The 17575-nt window shown below is 37.7% G+C and overlaps 2 protein-coding genes across 2 annotated transcripts; both read left to right on the forward strand.

Annotated features, from left to right (window-relative positions):
* Positions 1-1939: 1939 nt before the first annotated feature.
* Positions 1940-10554, forward strand: LOC149679462 (complement receptor type 2-like). Its single transcript, XM_089835667.1, has 13 exons — positions 1940-2117; positions 2189-2419; positions 3692-3880; positions 3943-4158; positions 4212-4397; positions 5033-5227; positions 6069-6230; positions 6301-6531; positions 7270-7464; positions 8108-8320; positions 9552-9770; positions 10111-10170; positions 10484-10554. The coding sequence occupies exons 1-13, from the start codon at positions 1940-1942 to the stop codon at positions 10552-10554; spliced, it is 2346 nt and encodes a 781-aa protein (XP_089691793.1).
* Positions 10555-12619: 2065 nt separating this feature from the next.
* Positions 12620-14776, forward strand: LOC149679463 (uncharacterized). Its single transcript, XM_089835668.1, has 3 exons — positions 12620-12644; positions 13674-13880; positions 14448-14776. Exons 1-3 carry the CDS (start codon positions 12620-12622, stop codon positions 14774-14776), a joined length of 561 nt encoding a protein of 186 aa, XP_089691794.1.
* Positions 14777-17575: the final 2799 nt, after the last annotated feature.

The following is a 17575-nucleotide window of genomic DNA, read 5'->3' on the forward strand; positions in this document are numbered from 1 at the left end:
CTAATAACTTAGCAAGAGCCTTTATTTATCCAAAAGGCGTGCTTTAGAATTTCAGAGACAACCCCTTCCATGGATAAAGAAGGCTCGTGAGAAAATTTGTTTTCACACTATCTTATGGCATTAAAACAAATTTCCTCACGCGCATTCTTTATCCATGATCTTACGAATTTGAGCGCGAGCATTATTTTTCCAGAGTAGAAACGTCACTCGTGACGATTTGTTATATTTTTCAATTAGCTCCTCCTACTTTATATATTTACCTATTGTCTCATAGTCAATAACTCGGTTCCGTGCTCTTTATCAATAAAAGTTTGTATATCTTTAAATTACGAATAATTTCACGTTGATACAAATTTTCGGATAGCTTTAAAGGTCTACACATGTTCCAACGAGCCAATTATGGTAAATTTTGTTACTAATTTCCTATAACGACTTTCAAATAGTTTGCCCAGATTAAGCTCCACCCACTCCAAATTTCAGACCCTAGCAACGCTCCTGTTTTTTAATAGAAAATGTTTTTATTCTTTTGCGTTAAGAGATGTACTGCTTACGGCCAGAACATCCGGAAAACGGCAGATACCAAAACCTTCTACCAGAAGAAGGATCTCACTATCCAGTGGACTACGTTATAACCATTGAGTGTGATCCAGGCTACACCCTAGAGAACCCAAACAATAAAAGCCGTAAATGTCACTCAAATATCAAGTGGACCGGTTCCCATCCCAAATGCATCGGTGAGAAGTGTGGATTAGCAAACAATTTTTCCTCCATCCAGTTCTAAAATCTTTTATGTTCAATTTGATAAGATTTTGACTCTTCTTTATTTCGATATCAAACTATTTTATGTTTTTGTCGCTTAAGAGATCTACTGCTTACGACAAATTTCTTAATGATTTAAATGAATTAACTAAATAGGTTTGCAGTGTGGACCTCCGCCACGAATAAATGGTGGATTTTTGCGGTATTATCAAAGAAATTCTTATCCTGTTGGATGGCGAGCCGGTGTGCAGTGCTACCCAGGATTTATCAAGAGAAAAGAAGAAGTTACTTGTCTTGAGAATGGAAAGTGGGATGTCGAGAATACGCTGTGCCAGGGAAGCTTTCAAGGTTTTAATGATAATTCATTATCGGGAATTTTAATTTTATTATAAAATCAAGCATTTCTCAGCTCGCGGTTGTGGTCCTGTTCCTCCTATTGAAAATGGCGCCTTAAAAATTTACCCAAGTGATGAGTTATATTTTATTGGGGCCGTGACCGTTGTACGTTGTGATCGTGGCTACCATCAAAAAATGCCACTAGATACTCCCAAAATCGTGGGGTAGAGTTTAATGGCTAGTTTTAGCTCCGCCCTCATAGACTAGTTCTGATTGGCTCCTGCCGTTGGCAAGGTAAAATTTATGTGTTGAAGATCAGCCAGAATATTAGGGGTGCCACAGAAACCGACATTTTCTTTAAATCATTTATAAACGATTTAACTGCTGACACTAGCTCAATTTACCATTTTGGAATGTTTATTAAAATGTTCGCCAGGCACCCTGCTACGGTACCTTTCTCATCGTCTTTGAGCGGATTAGAAACTTCCAACACTCGTATTGACAAATCAGATTTTTGGACTAATTCGAGGTTGTTGCTAACCCACGAGCTGCATTAAAGGCTCATTTAAAAATAATGGAGCAATCGGAATATGTACTTCTTACTTCTTCTCTCAGTTCTTGCACAATAATGCAAACATTTATTCCGCAATATAACCTAGTCGAAAATGTTTAATGGTCAAAAGGACGAAATATTTTCATATTCCATCACTCTAAACTTCACAGATTAAAGCTAGTCGCACGAGGGAGGGAACGGATGATCTGTTATTCTGTTTTTTTTTTTAGTTTTTTTTTTTTACTTTCCATTTTCATTTTAACCCATATTCATCTGAAAATTAACGAAACCATGGTTTTACGTACAGTTCGGTTATGCGGAGAGCCAAGATTAATCAACGGAGGCTACAAAATTGAAGGGTCGTTTCTCGTTTTTCTTTGTGACGATGGCTACCAACTTAATGGCCCAGCAAGGTCTAAATGCATTGGACGAAAATGGCATCCTGATCCTAATTCGGTGGAATGTCATAGTAATTAATACACTGCAAGCGGAAAATTAAACAAAAAATTAATTATTGTCTTTTGACTAATTTGTTTTTAGAAAAATCGGAGGATATGATTGAGGCGAAAGAAAATGATGATCAAAATTGTCCGACACCACCCATTATCAAAAACGGAAAGGTGGGTCCGCATAGAGAGAATGACGAACCCTATCGTGTTGGAGATGTACTTCTCGTGCATTGCGACTTTTACTACAAGGCTGTTCAAGGAGACACTTACCTTCGATGCATAGAGGGCCCACGATGGAGCGGCACATTTCCAATATGCCTTCGTAAACACTTTAACACATTTCTTATCACATAAGAAAGTTTCCCTTGTTGTCTACATATTGCGAAAATGATGGATCAGAAATGCGGACTGAGTATATCACTCTTACTATCAAATTTCCAATTCAATTTCAATCTTATTCTCATGAAATTATCATTAATATAATTTTTGGAAGTTTTTGAATCATAGAAACAATTTTCAAGAAATTTGACCGAGTTTAACTTAATTAAAATATTTTGATCACAAAAATTATGAAAGTTTTCCGGACATAAAGGGTTTACCCAATCCAATTGTGATCCATCGTTCTTGATTAAATTCATTACAACTGGAGCAAATATAAATTTGAACGTGTTGTGACCAGTGTGATCAATTTAAGATGCAATTCCCATTTTTGATCAAAATATATTGTTCTTAATAACCATTCAAGTGTTGCATAACATATCATGAGGAAAGGTGGCTATAATTGTGGCAAGAGTTTAAACAGACGGGAGGGTTCCAACGCTATCGCGGTTTAAATAACAATAGTTTCATTTCACACTTTTAGAAACCGCATGATTTTAACCGTAAATATAAAGCTTCCAAAAATCTGTATCGATCAAATACAGGACGGTCGAAAACGTATTCTAAAACATTTCATAGTAGCAGAAGTGAGATGAGACTAGAAGTGAAGGGCTCTATAGCATTGTAATAGATCCTGGCACTAGTGAACAGATTTGAGAATTTTATGCCGCTTCAGTTGCGCCTACACTAGAGAGAAAAAAATTGGTTGACTTCCAAAAAAATTTCCAATCCCCTTACCCTCAACCTAAAGCGGCGGAACACGGACGCGGGTGCTTGAATCTAGTTCAGCCGTCTACCACCGCGAGCGTCTCACGTTTTGGAGGGGAAATTCAGAAACCGCCACCAGAGGGCCAACCGTTGGTGTGTTATCAAGAATATTCACTTTCGCCAAGTGAAGAATTTGGTTAGCTCATTCCTTCTAGTCTCATCTCACTTCTGATAGTAGTCATCAAAAGTCATAAAATGTGAATATTATAAGTGTACTGTATACTTGGCTACGTGCTACTGAAAGTTACGTAATACTAGGAATGAAATACCTATATGGAAATTCAGAGTTATGTATAAAGTCTTACATGGAGCTTAGGCTGTCATAAATAACCAAACCCGTTAATTAATATTTGAAAAAACTCTTTCAAAAACCAGTTAGCAAAGGCTTACCCGAGCCAATAATTGAAACACAAACAACTAAGGCACGCGACTATTATTTTTATTTAAGCCACTTGCAAACCACTTCTTCAGTATGACAACGGTGAATGGAAATTCGAAGATAATGAAAAAACGAAAGAACTAGAAGCCTATTTCGTCTGCAAACCCGGTTATCAATTAACTAGAGGATTGCAGGGTCTAAAGTGCATCTTAGGATATAGAGGTTACCAATGGATTGGTCAAAATCCTCAGTGCCAAGGTTTAACACTCAGTTATTTTGATTAAAAATTGAAATGAAATTGAAAAGATTGAATCTAACAGAGTTAGAGTTTACAATTGAGGACAAAGTGAAAACCTGTCCAACTCCTCCAAAGATTGAAAATGGTGACGTCTTGCCCAAAAAGATGGGTGAAAGTTACTTCGTGGGTGAAGAAATAACCATCGAATGCTTCCCTACGTTTCACACTGTTGATGGGGGCTCTGTGCTTCACTGCACAGATGATGGAACCTGGAGCGATGATTTTTCTCAGTGTGTCGGTAGGTTAGCTTCCATTTCCATTGCCATACGCGTTAACAAAATATCTTTTAAGCCATGACCTGCTTAATCGAGTCTCACCCTCTTAATGGGAATATTGCGGAACTACGTACCGAAAATCAGGTCTTCAAATACGGAGACGTTCTAACTTACTCGTGCACTCAAGGACACAGGCTAGAAGGAGAAAGGAAAAGAATGTGTCTTGAAGCTGGATGGAGTGAAAAGGATCCCAAATGCGTTCGTAAGATCAACTGTAGACCTTAGGTGTTTCTGAATAATCTGACATATATTAAAGTTGGAATTATTTGGGTCAAACTGAAGGGAAGTGTCAAAGAGCATTGGCTCTACAACATTTAGTTATGGAGATATGGGCTCCCTAACACAAGAAAATTGTCACTCACAGCAGCCTGCCCATCTTTTTTAGAAGTATCAGAGAGTTTCAGTTTCAATACCTTCGATCTAAGATCTTTATTGAACCTTCATCTAACAGAAGTGTGCTATGGTTATAAGTGACACTTTGAATTAGCTTTACCATACCAGCGTACGCACACTTCTACAGAATTAATAATACACTTTTGCTAAATAAAGGTTCAGTAACGTTCTTAGATTGAAACAATTGAAATTATAAATCTTCTAAACAAGGTTGGCAAACTGTTATATCTTATTCCCTATGCGCGACTATTTCCTTCGTTAAGCGGCCAATGTTTGGGTGTCCATTTATCTTCGCAACTAAATGTTGTAGAACCAGTATTCTCTGACAGTTTCCACTCGGTTTGATCCAAAGAATATACCCTTTAATTTATGGGAACCTTATCAGAAACAGCCTGCATGATCTAGTCCTTTATAAATTTATATTAAGGTATTCCCTCATTTTAGTGATTGCTTGCGGAGAATTACCGCCTCTCGATTACTGTATGCCGAAAGCTTTTCCACCAGACAAGATATGGCTTCCAGGCGACGACCTGCAAATGGATTGCCTCTTTGGATTTCGCAAAGGTGTCCGCGATAAACCACTTTATTTGTATTGCGATGAAAACGGGCAATGGGATCAGACCTTTGCTAATTGCGAATGTAAGTAGTTATACCTTGATATCAGGGATAGATTTAATTTTAGAAGTAGGAATGGAGAACGGTTAGTATTCGCTTCAGTCCGACTCATAGCCCAGTATAGAGCCCCTCCCTCCAACACGAAAGGAAACGTTTCCATTATCTTATTGGCTCACTAAAACTACGTTTTGATTACGTTGCTGACGGGGACGTAATTCCTTTTTACCTCTGTCGCTATGACCCGCCTTTTCTTTCATACCGCCCGTCCCGTGGAAGAGGGTCCGGGACTTTGACGCGCGCCCACATTATGCTGTTCCCCATTCCTACTTCTAAAGGGGAAAGTAAAATGACTAAGCACCCATTTCGTGCTGATAAGCGCATTCTTCGTGGCGCAATCCAAGTGCCACGATGACTCTAGTTTATTTGCTTGGACAGATAAATGACCCTTTTCTTCCAAACGAAACATATTTGATATTATGCGTAAGCGTTGGATTAATATCGTGATTATGTCTTTACTATCGAAAAGCTTGAGATTCTAAATTGAAATAACTCAGTAGAAACGAGACTAAACGACTTTTATCTACAGTTGGTCTGTGATAAATTGTTGACGAAATAATGCTATTAAATAATTAGAAATAGTCTAAGTCCTTTATATTTAGCAAAACTATTGAATTTCATAGTAGAACCTAGGTGATATTTTTTGTATAACACTAGATGCAAAAACGAAGGTCACTCTAAACTTCACAGATCAGTTTATAGCTAGTCGCACGAAGGTAGGGAACGGTTGATCTGTTATTCTGGTTTTTTTTTTACTTTCCAACCCATAATCATCTGAAAATTAACGAAACTATGGTTTTACGTACAGTTCGGTTATGCGGAGAGCCAAGATTAATCAACGGAGGCTACAAAATTGAAGGGTCGTTTCTCGTTTTTCTTTGTGACGATGGCTACCAACTTAATGGCCCAGCAAGGTCTAAATGCATTGGACGAAAATGGCATCCTGATCCTAATTCGGTGGAATGTCAAAGTAATTAATACACAGCAAGCGGAAAATTAAAAAAAAAATAATTATTGTCTTTTGACTAATTTGTTTTTAGAAAAATCGGAGGATATGATTGAGGCGAAAGAAAATGATGAAAAAAATTGTCCGGAACCCCCCATTATCAAAAACGGGAAGGTGGGTCCGCATAGAGAGAATGGCGAACCCTATCGTGTTGGAGATGAACTTCTCGCGCATTGCGACTTTTACTACAAGGCTGTTCAGGGAGACACTTACCTTCGATGCATAGAGGGCCCACGATGGAGCGGCACATTTCCAATATGCATTCGTAAATACTTTTACACATTTCTTACATAAGAAAGTTTCCCTTCTTCTCTACCTATTGCGAAAATGATGGATCAGAAATGCGGACTGAGTATATCACTCTTAGTATCAAATTTTCAATTCAATTTTAATCTTATTTTCATGAAATTATCATTAATATAATTTTTGGAAGTTTTTAAATCATAGAAACAATTTTCAAGAAATTTGACCGAGTTTAACTTAATTAAAATAATTTGATCACAAAAATTATGAAAGTTTTCTGGACATAAAGGGTTTACCTTATCCAATTGTGATCCATCGTTCTTGATTAAATTCAGTATATATTACAACTGGAGCAAATATAAATTTGTACGAGTTGTGACCAGTGTGATCAAGTTAAGATGCAATTCCCATTTTTGACGCGTAATGAAATTCAGATAATCGCGATCTTATAGATTGAGATTGGCTGATTAAAAGTATAAATATTGCCAGTTTGTTATAGTTTTATGTATTTAACATAACAAATTAAAGTCGGTTTAAAGTAGGCAACTTTAGTTCTGATTTTCAAAGGGACTTCGTTCAATTACGGAACGGTAGCCTCATACTCTGTTTACCTAACTTATCAAGAGCCTTGATTTATCCAAAAGGCGTGCTTTAGAATTTCAGAGACAACCCCTTCCAACACAAAGGGTTGGGTTTAAGGGGCTTGCAGTATCACTACTCGATAAATTTCTTAACGATTTCCTTGCACGACTTATAAAAGGTTCGCATTGTGGACCGCCGCCTTCAATAAATGATGGATATTTATCGTATTACGATCAACACGATTCTTATCCAGTTGGATTTCAAGCCAGTGTACAATGCAACTCAGGATTTACGAAAAGAAAACAAGAAGTTACTTGTCGGGCTGATGGCACATGGGATGTCGAGGAGGCTATGTGCCAGGAAAGATTTAAAGGTTTTAATGATAATGCATTATGCCTCACTCTTCTTTTTTGTAAAATCAATATCTCAGATCGCGGTTGTGGCCTTGTTATCGCATTAAATTTCCAGACTGATTTCTTAATGATTTCCTTGAATGGCCTAATTTATATTCGCATTGTGGACACCAATTGTCTCGCTATTTAGCCAAGAAAAATGTGTAAAATACTGATTGACTATAGCCTACGCTGTTTGGTATAAGGATCGAAACCTTCGTTATCGTTTACATCCACATAAATAAAGGCTTTTAGGAAGTAAGGGGCTAAATCATGTACTTGGTTCAAAGTGTTGTATTGTTTCGTGTAAAAACCAAAACAAGGCTTCTATTGCAAATATATTTAGTTATTCTAAGAGAGCGGTAGAGCTAGTGAATCTAGCTACGAAGACTCTTGCATAAACTGAATTTCTAGCTTCTATGAAAAGGCTCAAAACAGTTCAGAGAATCGCATGATCTGAACTTTGGTATAGGTGTCTTTTGTATGACATCATTACAATAATGCACTTTAAGTGATTTTTTAATATATAAACTCCATTCTTAGCAGGAATTTTGCGCTAGTGTGGACAGTGGGCTTGTCAACAGTGAATAGTGACTTACGTTAATATATTACAATTCCACGCAGATTGTCTACTCCCTCAACCTCCAAAAAATGGTTATTTGATAAGCGAACCATTGGGTAAAATTGCGCATACTGAATATGATCCTAAGATTATAAAATTCATACCGGAAGATGAATACGTGTCATTTTACTGCGACGATAAATACAAAATTGAAGGCAAGGCAACGATTTACTGCGACGAAGGTTCACTGGAGCATGAAGTACCTGTTTGTGTTAGTGAGTATTGTCAACATAATATATAGGTTCCAGATTAGAAGTACCGTGGATATGTATAATAATAAGTTTTAATTAGGAATATTCACATTCTGATAAAATCTGGTCTACAAGAGAGTCCCAAAAAAGTATATTAAATTAGACAAATTCAAAACAAAAATTTTAAATCATAACTTATTATGGATTCCAATATTTTACCCGATACAAGGTATTACGTTTAGGCTGCCGTTGAGGAGATTAAAAATGTGACTTACAATTGCCCCCCCCCCCCACTTTGAAAGTGAGAGGGAAACTCGTATTTTTTTCTCTCTGCGCATGGGCAAAATTTCAAACCCACCACTCAGGATACTCCGTTCCATTTATTCCATAAATTGCTTTCCCCCACTCTATTCGGGAAAGTAGGGCCTTCATACAACCGGGCTGCCAGGCCTTTAGTGCGGTTTCTGATAGGAAACCGATCTATATGATTATAAGCACTGAGCGCATTTAGTCTTAGAGCTCGGCATTATCTATCCATGTTCCACGTTATTTTATCTTTAGCCATACTCGAAAATTATCCACAGATCTTACATGTTAAATCGTATTATAATCCACAACTTTGTTTATAAATAATCGGTTATCCACCAATTTGTGGATAATGGATAGAAAATGCCGAGCTCTATTTAGTCTTGGCTTTTAAAGTTGCGAAACGGCAAGCTGAAACTTCACTTAAGCGGTTAACCCTTGGCTAAATTTTTCCAAACAAAACCGTCCGCTACTGCCGATAGCCGAAAGGCGGTGCACGTTACAGGGCTGCCGGACTAACAAAATGTAAAATCCACAAAATAGCGAAATCTTGACTAGTCCATTTAGATATTTTTATTTGGTCTTTGTCGACTATTACGGTTTTCCTACCCCCATTAATGGAACGGTGTATTCTCTGGAGAGATATAGTTCATTTGCCCAACGTGACCTACCTATTTTCGTTTCGACTTACAACCGTCTCGCATCCGCGGGAGTAAAGCAAACTTATTGGCTATTTTTTGGCCTAGTTGGGAATCCATAATACGTTAATATTTATTAATGTCCATGCTTGGACATTTGATTCGAGTTTTTTGAAAACCAACCTGAAAAAGTGCCAAAAATCGATCGCTAAAGTTTGAAAACTGTTATAAAAATTGGTCTGTGTTTCATTTTAGGCATACATAGTTTTACCCTCAGAATACCGCGCAATTGAAATCTTTTTGAATTTCAGCGAAATATTGCGACAGCCCACCTTCTATTGAAAATGGATACTACGCCAAAAGGATCTCTAAAAAGAGAGTATTCAAGAAAGAAATGTACAGGGAAGGAACTAAGTTGTTCGTCAATTGTACAGAAGGGTATCGGCATAAGATTGGATCACCTAAAATAGTTCAATGTCTCAGGGTTAAAAACGATCTTTTATGGAGTTCGGATAATCACATATGCGAAAGCAAGTTTTTATTTGTCAATTTATCTAAGTTCAATAAAAATTAAAGGTAATTTGTTTCCGCGTGGTTATGTAATATTGCGCTACTGATCAGTGTGTACAAGAATGGGGGGTGTGTTTGTGTGAGGGGCATTTGAACAAGATGCAAAATCACAATCTTTTTTAAAATGGCCTATTTGTGTTGTAACTGTTGTTATACTGGTCAAGTGCGCTTTTCTCGCGGAGGTTATTTCGTTTGAGTTCCTTACTGCTCTTTTTATAAAAGTACACAGTTTGTTTACCAAATATGAGCGTTAGGCTTAGCATTTTAACTATTAAAACATCGAAACTTTTTACATTTCAGAATATTCGCAATGTGGCGTATCCGTCGCCGAAGAAGTTAAAAACCGCGGCCGAGTCTTAGGTAATGAAGCGAAAATCTATTGGCCATGGATGGCTATGCTAAGGCAATACAATAAATATGGAGTAAGTTTGAAAGACTCCACTAAAATTGTTAAAGTGAGGCTGATGAAATGGATAATTAAGTGGTTTTTTATCGCTTTGACTAATAATTGTTCGAATAATCTGCATAATGAAATATCTTCGAATGATTTGAAAAATCAAAACTATTAAATTAAAAGTTAGACCTCGGCTAAACATTGTTAGTTGGAATGCGAAAGTGGTTGCTTGGAAGTCGATGGCTTTTTGATTCTATTTATATAATTAAAATCCTTCAGAGACATTTCATAAATGCTTCGCTGCCCAGAAAGGTATCTCGATAAGGGACCATAAAATGTCAAACGTCTGACCAGAGAGGTTAGAAATTTATTTGAAAATTACTTTATTTTCCTTTTCACTCTCTCTTTGACGATATACTTCAAGTTCCCGAATTCTTTAAATAAACCACAATTTAAACCTGCAAAGAAATTTACGAATTGCATTTTAAAATATTTTCTAATGTCTTGGCAGTTTTGTGGCGGATCAATCATTGACCGAGATTGGATACTGACTGCAGCTCATTGCATGTATTATGGTGCAAGGCCAATAAAGTGGAAAATGCGAAATCCCGAAAACGTCTATGTTCGCCTGGGCAAGTATTAGTTTTGGTTCAGAAAAAGGAGTGGCTCTAAATTTTTAATAAAAAATTTTAACAGGCTACACGAAATCTCTAAACGATACCAATATTCAAAACATTAAATCGTCCAAAGTATTCATTCACCCTGAATATTTCAAGTTGGAAAAGTTTGACTATGACGTTGCACTTATTAAACTTGAGCACTCTATCGAATATGAAGATCGAGTTAGACCTGTGTGTTTATGCCCACCAGCCAAAGGTGTGTTCAATTTTTAAAACAAAAAAATAATTTTACTAGGATACAGACTCATCCGTTACCTAATATTGAAAGTTGAGCACCCACGTTTTTTTAAGTTTTTCTTGATAGTGAATTTTTGAATCAAGATTATTTTTCCGGTTCTCTCCACCAGACGTCGTCATTCCAAGGCTCTTCATTTATTTATACGTTAATATTTGCGTTCATAATTACTTTTAGCCATGCGTTTTCAGTGCTGAAAGATGTTCATAGGGCATGGGAAAATGGAGTGGAGGAATATAAGCTTGGGTGGTTGGTTAAAAACCTCCACTATGTTTCCTCCCTCCATCAGCAACGGTCACTTGACGTGCATCTTGCAACGATTTGCGTGACGAACGTTGTCTGTAATTTAAAGCAAAGCGCGGGTCCAAGTTAACTTTCCTCCTGAAATCCGGGTTTAGCTTAGCGAAGCTGGGCGGGACTTATAAGTGCTCGTATATATCCCGCCCACAAATGCCTCCTGCATTCGCCAAGCCAAAACTGCAGGAAAGTCTCTTTAATTTAAATGCGCAACTATATGTTTTTCGAAAGTTGCTTTTTGATATGAAAATTAAATAAACGAAGAATTTTAAAAGAAAGACGGACCTAAAAGAAGCAGGGCTTCGTCGTTGCTACGATAACGAATGGGGAAGAACGAACTGCAATCCTTTGCAAAAAAAATTAAGCGCAAGCTTTTACACCTAGGTGGAAGTAAAATCATAGTTTTGAGTTAGGCAGGAAAGTTTCACAAAGGACTCCAACAAAACCGATTTCAGCTCTGTAATGTCATCTGTATGCTAGGAGATCTATAACATAACTGAAACCATTTCTAATGGTCTTTGCAAGAGTAGCTATACAGAACGAATTTTGTCAAGCCCGCAGTTGAAGAAGAGAGTGGGATAGAGTCTAAATCTCCATGTACCAATAACGTACCCTCTCTACCCCCATTTAAGACAATGAAGTTCTCCCAGCATCCTCCATGTTTCGGTTGTGTCGTTCGGTACAGCTAAGACCATTAATGGTTAATGGTCTTAGGGTACAGAAACATCGAGGATGATAACTGTTTCTTCAAAAATAAGCAAGTTCTCATACGAATACAAGGGCGCTAAGCGTCAGCGCTAACAATCGCCTACGGAAGGAAGGGGGCATGCGCAAAGTTTACTAGGAGAGTTTCATGCGGCTCACGGCCCACGCCCATTTCGATTGTATCCCACTCTCTCCTTTAAGTCCGCAGCATGTAAATAAAACGTCTCTTTTGAGAAATTTAAATTGGACCCAAGCTCGTCATAGCACCCAGCGCCTCATTTTCAGCATCATTTAATGTTTTCAGATATTCCTGATGAGTCAAAATTGTACGCTGAAAAGACTGAAGGTTGGGCCATAGGATACGGAAAATTCACGAATAAGCAAGTTAATAATCAAGAAAAATATGAAACCCTAAGAGAAGTTGCCTTAGAAATTAGAAATGACGAAGAATGCAGCAACGGATTCCTTGGAAGCGAATTCAAAACATACACAACAAGAATGTTTTGTGCTGGCGGTGAAAAAGGTATAGTTACATCCATCAACAAAAATACATGCTATAATACTCCACAACTTTGCTATGAGGTCAGTTTAATCTACAAAAACCTCTCTTGTACAGTATGTTTTCGTCATCGCAAAGTTTCAGGTGGCACCATGAATTCATGGTGGTATTGCTTGTGGTTCTGGTCGCCCAATGCTCTTTTTTGTCGAATCTAAGAGGAAAAGGCAGGGGTAAAAACCTGCCGTCCATCTCGCTCTTTGGTGAAAGCGCTGTAGGCGTTTTGGATCCAGAGAGTGCGTAGAGACGGCAATGGATCTAACCTCTTTGTATGCGGAGTCGCTGATTTATTTGATTTTTTGAAGAAAAAAATCAGTAAAATCGATTTTTTATTTAAATCGGGTTTTTATTGATTCATTTTTATTGAACTACTCGTTCGTAAATTACGAACCTGAAAACGTTTGAGTCAAAGTGAAACAAAAGCAAAATAACAATATAATGACATTTACACAGCTATTAGATATTTTCCAATGAGTTAAAAGTGACCACATGAGTGACAAGAAAAGTCAGGGAAAAAATTAAACTGAAATATGACAAAACCATGAGTGTTTTTCATACGAGGCCTTTTCTAGTTAACTTTCTTAAACTAATGCTTGGTATTTTAGAAAATTAAAAAATAAGCAAATATTTGATTTTAATCAAATAATTTTAAAAATCGTTAGATTTTAATCAGACAACCCTGCTTGTATGTCTCGATACTGGGGGTACCTACCCCTTTTTAACGTCTAATGGTCCAAAAGCATTTTGTAACCATGTCGCCATCTTGGCAGGCAGGCTTAACGCATGTAGGCTCTTATTTGGTTTCATATGCTATGTGGATAAAATGTAAAATATTCATTATTTTGTAAGTTTTTTCGATTAGAAAAATTCCGTGTAAAAATTTGTCTTAAAATATATGATGGAAGGTTTTTTCTTGAGCCTCAGATAAACACAAAATTGCTGAATTACAGCGTCTCCCCCAAATCCTAAACCTATTGAATTTTAAAACTATTTCAGACAAAGACACTTGCAATGGAGACAGCGGAGGTCCATTTATGAAACAGCAGAATAATTCTGATGGTACAGTTTCCTGGGTACAAACTGGCATTACTAGTTTCAACCCGAGAAACACATGCGGAGAAAGAGGAGAATACGGGTATTACACTAATGTAGCCACCGTTAGGGATTGGATCGACAAAACCATTCAAGTCCATGGAAATAACAGTACATATTCTTTTCATGCTCTCTTTTGAGATCCTATTTGTTTTTTCACTGTCAAGAAAGTGTCAGCTATTGCCATCGTCATCAGGTCACTTTTGTACGCTATCATTACGAAAAATGCTGCTTCAATTTATTTTTAGCAACGTTTCACAACCAAAGTACACGATGACAAAGCCAGCTTTAGTAGCTATACCGAGTCCATCAAAAATTAAGGGGATGTTCTTTGGGCGATTTTGAGCAGAAAACGTTGTAAGACATTTTCCCGTCAGGGTCACTGTATTTCACGGATGACCCCTTAAATTTAACTAAGAAACTGAAAGACGATAATTTCTATTTTAGTTAAGGGGTCATTCCTAAAATACTGCAATCATAACTCAAAAACAGTGGCCCAGACGGCAAAATGTCACAGAAACAAAATCATCCAAAGAAATTTTGATTGACTTTGCAGCGCTTGATTATTTCTATTAACGTCTTCCTGCGTGTCTGCTTTGCTGTAATTTCACCTAGTTTTTGTAGTTTATTGCCAAGGGGTAATTGTGACTTACGTTTATATAGTATAATTCCTCGCAGACTGTCTACTCCCTCAACCTCCAGAAAATGGATACTTGATAAGTGACCATTGGGGCACAATTACCCATAGTAATTATGACCCTGAAATTATAAAATACGTAATGGAAAATACATCGGTATCATTTTCCTGCAACGATAAATACAAAATTGTTGGCAAGGACAAGATTTACTGCCAGGAAGGTGAACTGGAACATGAAGTACCCATGTGTGTCAGTGAGTACTCAATATCATATCTAGGCTTTCGAAGAACTACTATGATAACAGAGGTCACTGGCTATATGAAAATTACAATACTAAACATATTACACAGAACTGATAAGAACTTTTAACTGACCTATAGTTTTAAGTTCAACAGCTCTTCAACTAAGCTAACTTTGTTTTAAGAGTCTACCGATTAATATCGTTTGAACAGCGATATCCTGTGAAACGCCACCGAGTATTGAAAACGCAATTAACCAGAAGTTATCAGACCCTGGAAGCGCTTTTAACTACGGAGATCAAATTCGTTTCGATTGCTTGAAGGATTTGGTTTTGGTTGGTGCAAAAACATTGACATGTTCTGCTAAGGGTTGGTCCGACCATTTTCCATCATGCCAGGGTATTGCTAACTTTGTTCTAGTAATATATATAAATATTTACACACACTTTTGCACACTTATTTTGCAGCTCTGAATTGCGATAATCCTGAACTTACGGAAGGAGTTGAAATTGAAAGTTCTACCAAACCCCTAAACAGCCAAAACAAGTATCCATATCAGACCAAGATTTCCTACAAATGCGTCTCTCTCAACTACGAGCTAAATGGTAGTTCATCTCAAACATGCACTGAAAATGGATGGAACGGTGAAACACCGTTTTGTAAATGTACGTATGATACTCGTTAAAGCAAAGCTCGCGTTCACTGGATCCAAGCCTAAACTGGAGTAAGTAAGTAAAGTCACCTTGTAGGGGATCCACTGGACCCGCGGTTTGCTTTAATTATCGATTCACGCGAAGTCGATGACACGCAGCAATTTACCAGAATAATCCAAGAATATTTTCTTGAGGGATTTTCACAAATTTTTGATTTAAGCCTTTAGCTCTGTAGTTCTTCGAGAGGGAGTAATAATCAGAATAGGCGGATTGGTTCGCTTCGTGGCTAAACACATCTCCTTCCGGAGCTAGCCTAGTCACTCGCCGCGGTGTCCGCGCGCATGCGTCAAATTTAAAAATCGGTTTTGAACTGGAAGTGGGAGCTGGCGGTAGTGTGGGAACCGACGCCACTCGCGCCTGCGCGTTTGCTAGAATCGAGGGAGAGAGATAAAAATTCCTACCCTCAATTTTTCCACCTTTCATTTACATTACTGCTTCTTTAACATTAGACTAACACTCTCTCAAGTCTCTCCTCCCTGGTTCGTCAAAACGTATTACAAAAGTTACAAGTTTATTCTTCTTCACGAATGTAATCATTAATCACGTGACAACTCTCTGCGCACAATTGAAGGCCTCGCAATTCAGAATCGAAACGAAAGCTTAAAGAATATTGAGTTATTCAGAAAGCATGTGTTACGACGTAGTATCCCTCTAAGACAATTGTTAAAGCCCGAAAAATTTCAAAATTATAGAAACACCTATCGAATAATAGCTGCAACAGGCTTTTCTATCAGCAGAAGTCTATTAAATTAGCCTAGGAAGTAACCAATTACAATAGCTGGTATAGCGTACGTCTCTGCTGGGGTAAGAACTCCTTTTACCTCCATTTATGGGGGTGAGAGTTTTTCCCCCTTTCCTAACTCTGTTAGAAAAAGTCTTTCATCTCGAGAGCGGGATGTGATTTCTTCAGCCCATCAACGCTGGATCTCTGAAGGGTCCGGGAAGCGGGGTAGATCTTGACCCTCAATTATAGCACGTTTGCTTTTTAAAAATTTAAAAAGGAACGGCCACGGTCGTTAAATATCTTTTTTTTTCTTTCTATTTTTTAAATAGGTTTATGAAGAGTCATAAAAACCGAATTGCCTTGACTGTTCCCAAATTCACAGCCCCATCCCCTCCCCCTATTCTATGCTAGAGAGGGCTCGGTTTTTGCGGTGGAAGGGGGCGTTTTCTAGTCCCTTTAGAGATCCAGCGTTCATTTTCAGCCAATAGCTGTTTCTCACCCAATAGGGCAAATTTTGGCGTACGAGTCGCACCTAAACCGGAGATGTGAGAAAAGTTATCGCGAGGTGGCGAATGTGTCGCCCTTCTTCAGTATTGCTACACAAGAGAGGGGAGTCCCAAATGCCGCTCGCTTTTGGTTACTCCCAAGGCTAATTTAATGGACTTCTGCTATCAGTAATAACAAAAACGGATTTATGTACTAACGTCGGATCGGAGCCTCCGGGATGAACTAGGCCCATGCGTGTGGCGAAGCGAGAATATTTTTTTAACTAATTTAGTTCGCCGTGTTTTCCCGTTTGGGGCGCTGATACGACCGAAAAATAAACAAAGTTCAACCCCGTGACCCTGTCGACTGCTTAAGTATTTGGGCCAAGGTCGCGGATTGTAAGTATACGTTTTTATTACTCTTACTGAATTATTTTAATTGAAATAATTTATTTTGTTGTCATCAATACCATATAACCGAAAGATTCAGTAAAAAGTGAATAGCCCCAAAAACATTTACGTTAATTTTAGGATGAAACTTTTCTCTATCATAAAAATTTTACGACTGACCCCTAAAATATCAACGATAATTTAAGGAAGACCCCTGTCACAACGGAAAAATAAGCGCCATCTATGGTGAAAATATTTTTCCTAACAAACTGGATATTTCCCCACATAAAATTTGACATGCATGGGCCTAGTTCATCCCGGAGGCTCCGGTCTCCGCTTTAGCCTCAAGTACCCTCCTCGCATACTTTATTGAGAAACTTCGTCTGCTTATATTTTGACTCCACCCACAAATTCTGAATATAGCGACTTCTAGAGATCGAAAATGTCATTCTTATCTCTATTTTCGTTGTTAAATATTTTTTCCGAAATTCCGCCACCGGTATAAAAGCAAAGTGGTTAACAATGCGATATAACTCCGGATTTAGTGGAATTAAGTTTTAAAGTTAAGAATATAAATAATTGATGTTTCTTTTTTTAAGTATCTAGTTTTTCTTTCT

The sequence above is a fragment of the Phalangium opilio genome, unplaced genomic scaffold (assembly GCF_054372755.1).
Source record: "Phalangium opilio isolate 3A_F unplaced genomic scaffold, DU_Popi_V2 ptg000041l_1, whole genome shotgun sequence".
In the NCBI taxonomy this organism is placed as follows: Eukaryota; Metazoa; Arthropoda; class Arachnida; order Opiliones; family Phalangiidae; genus Phalangium; species Phalangium opilio.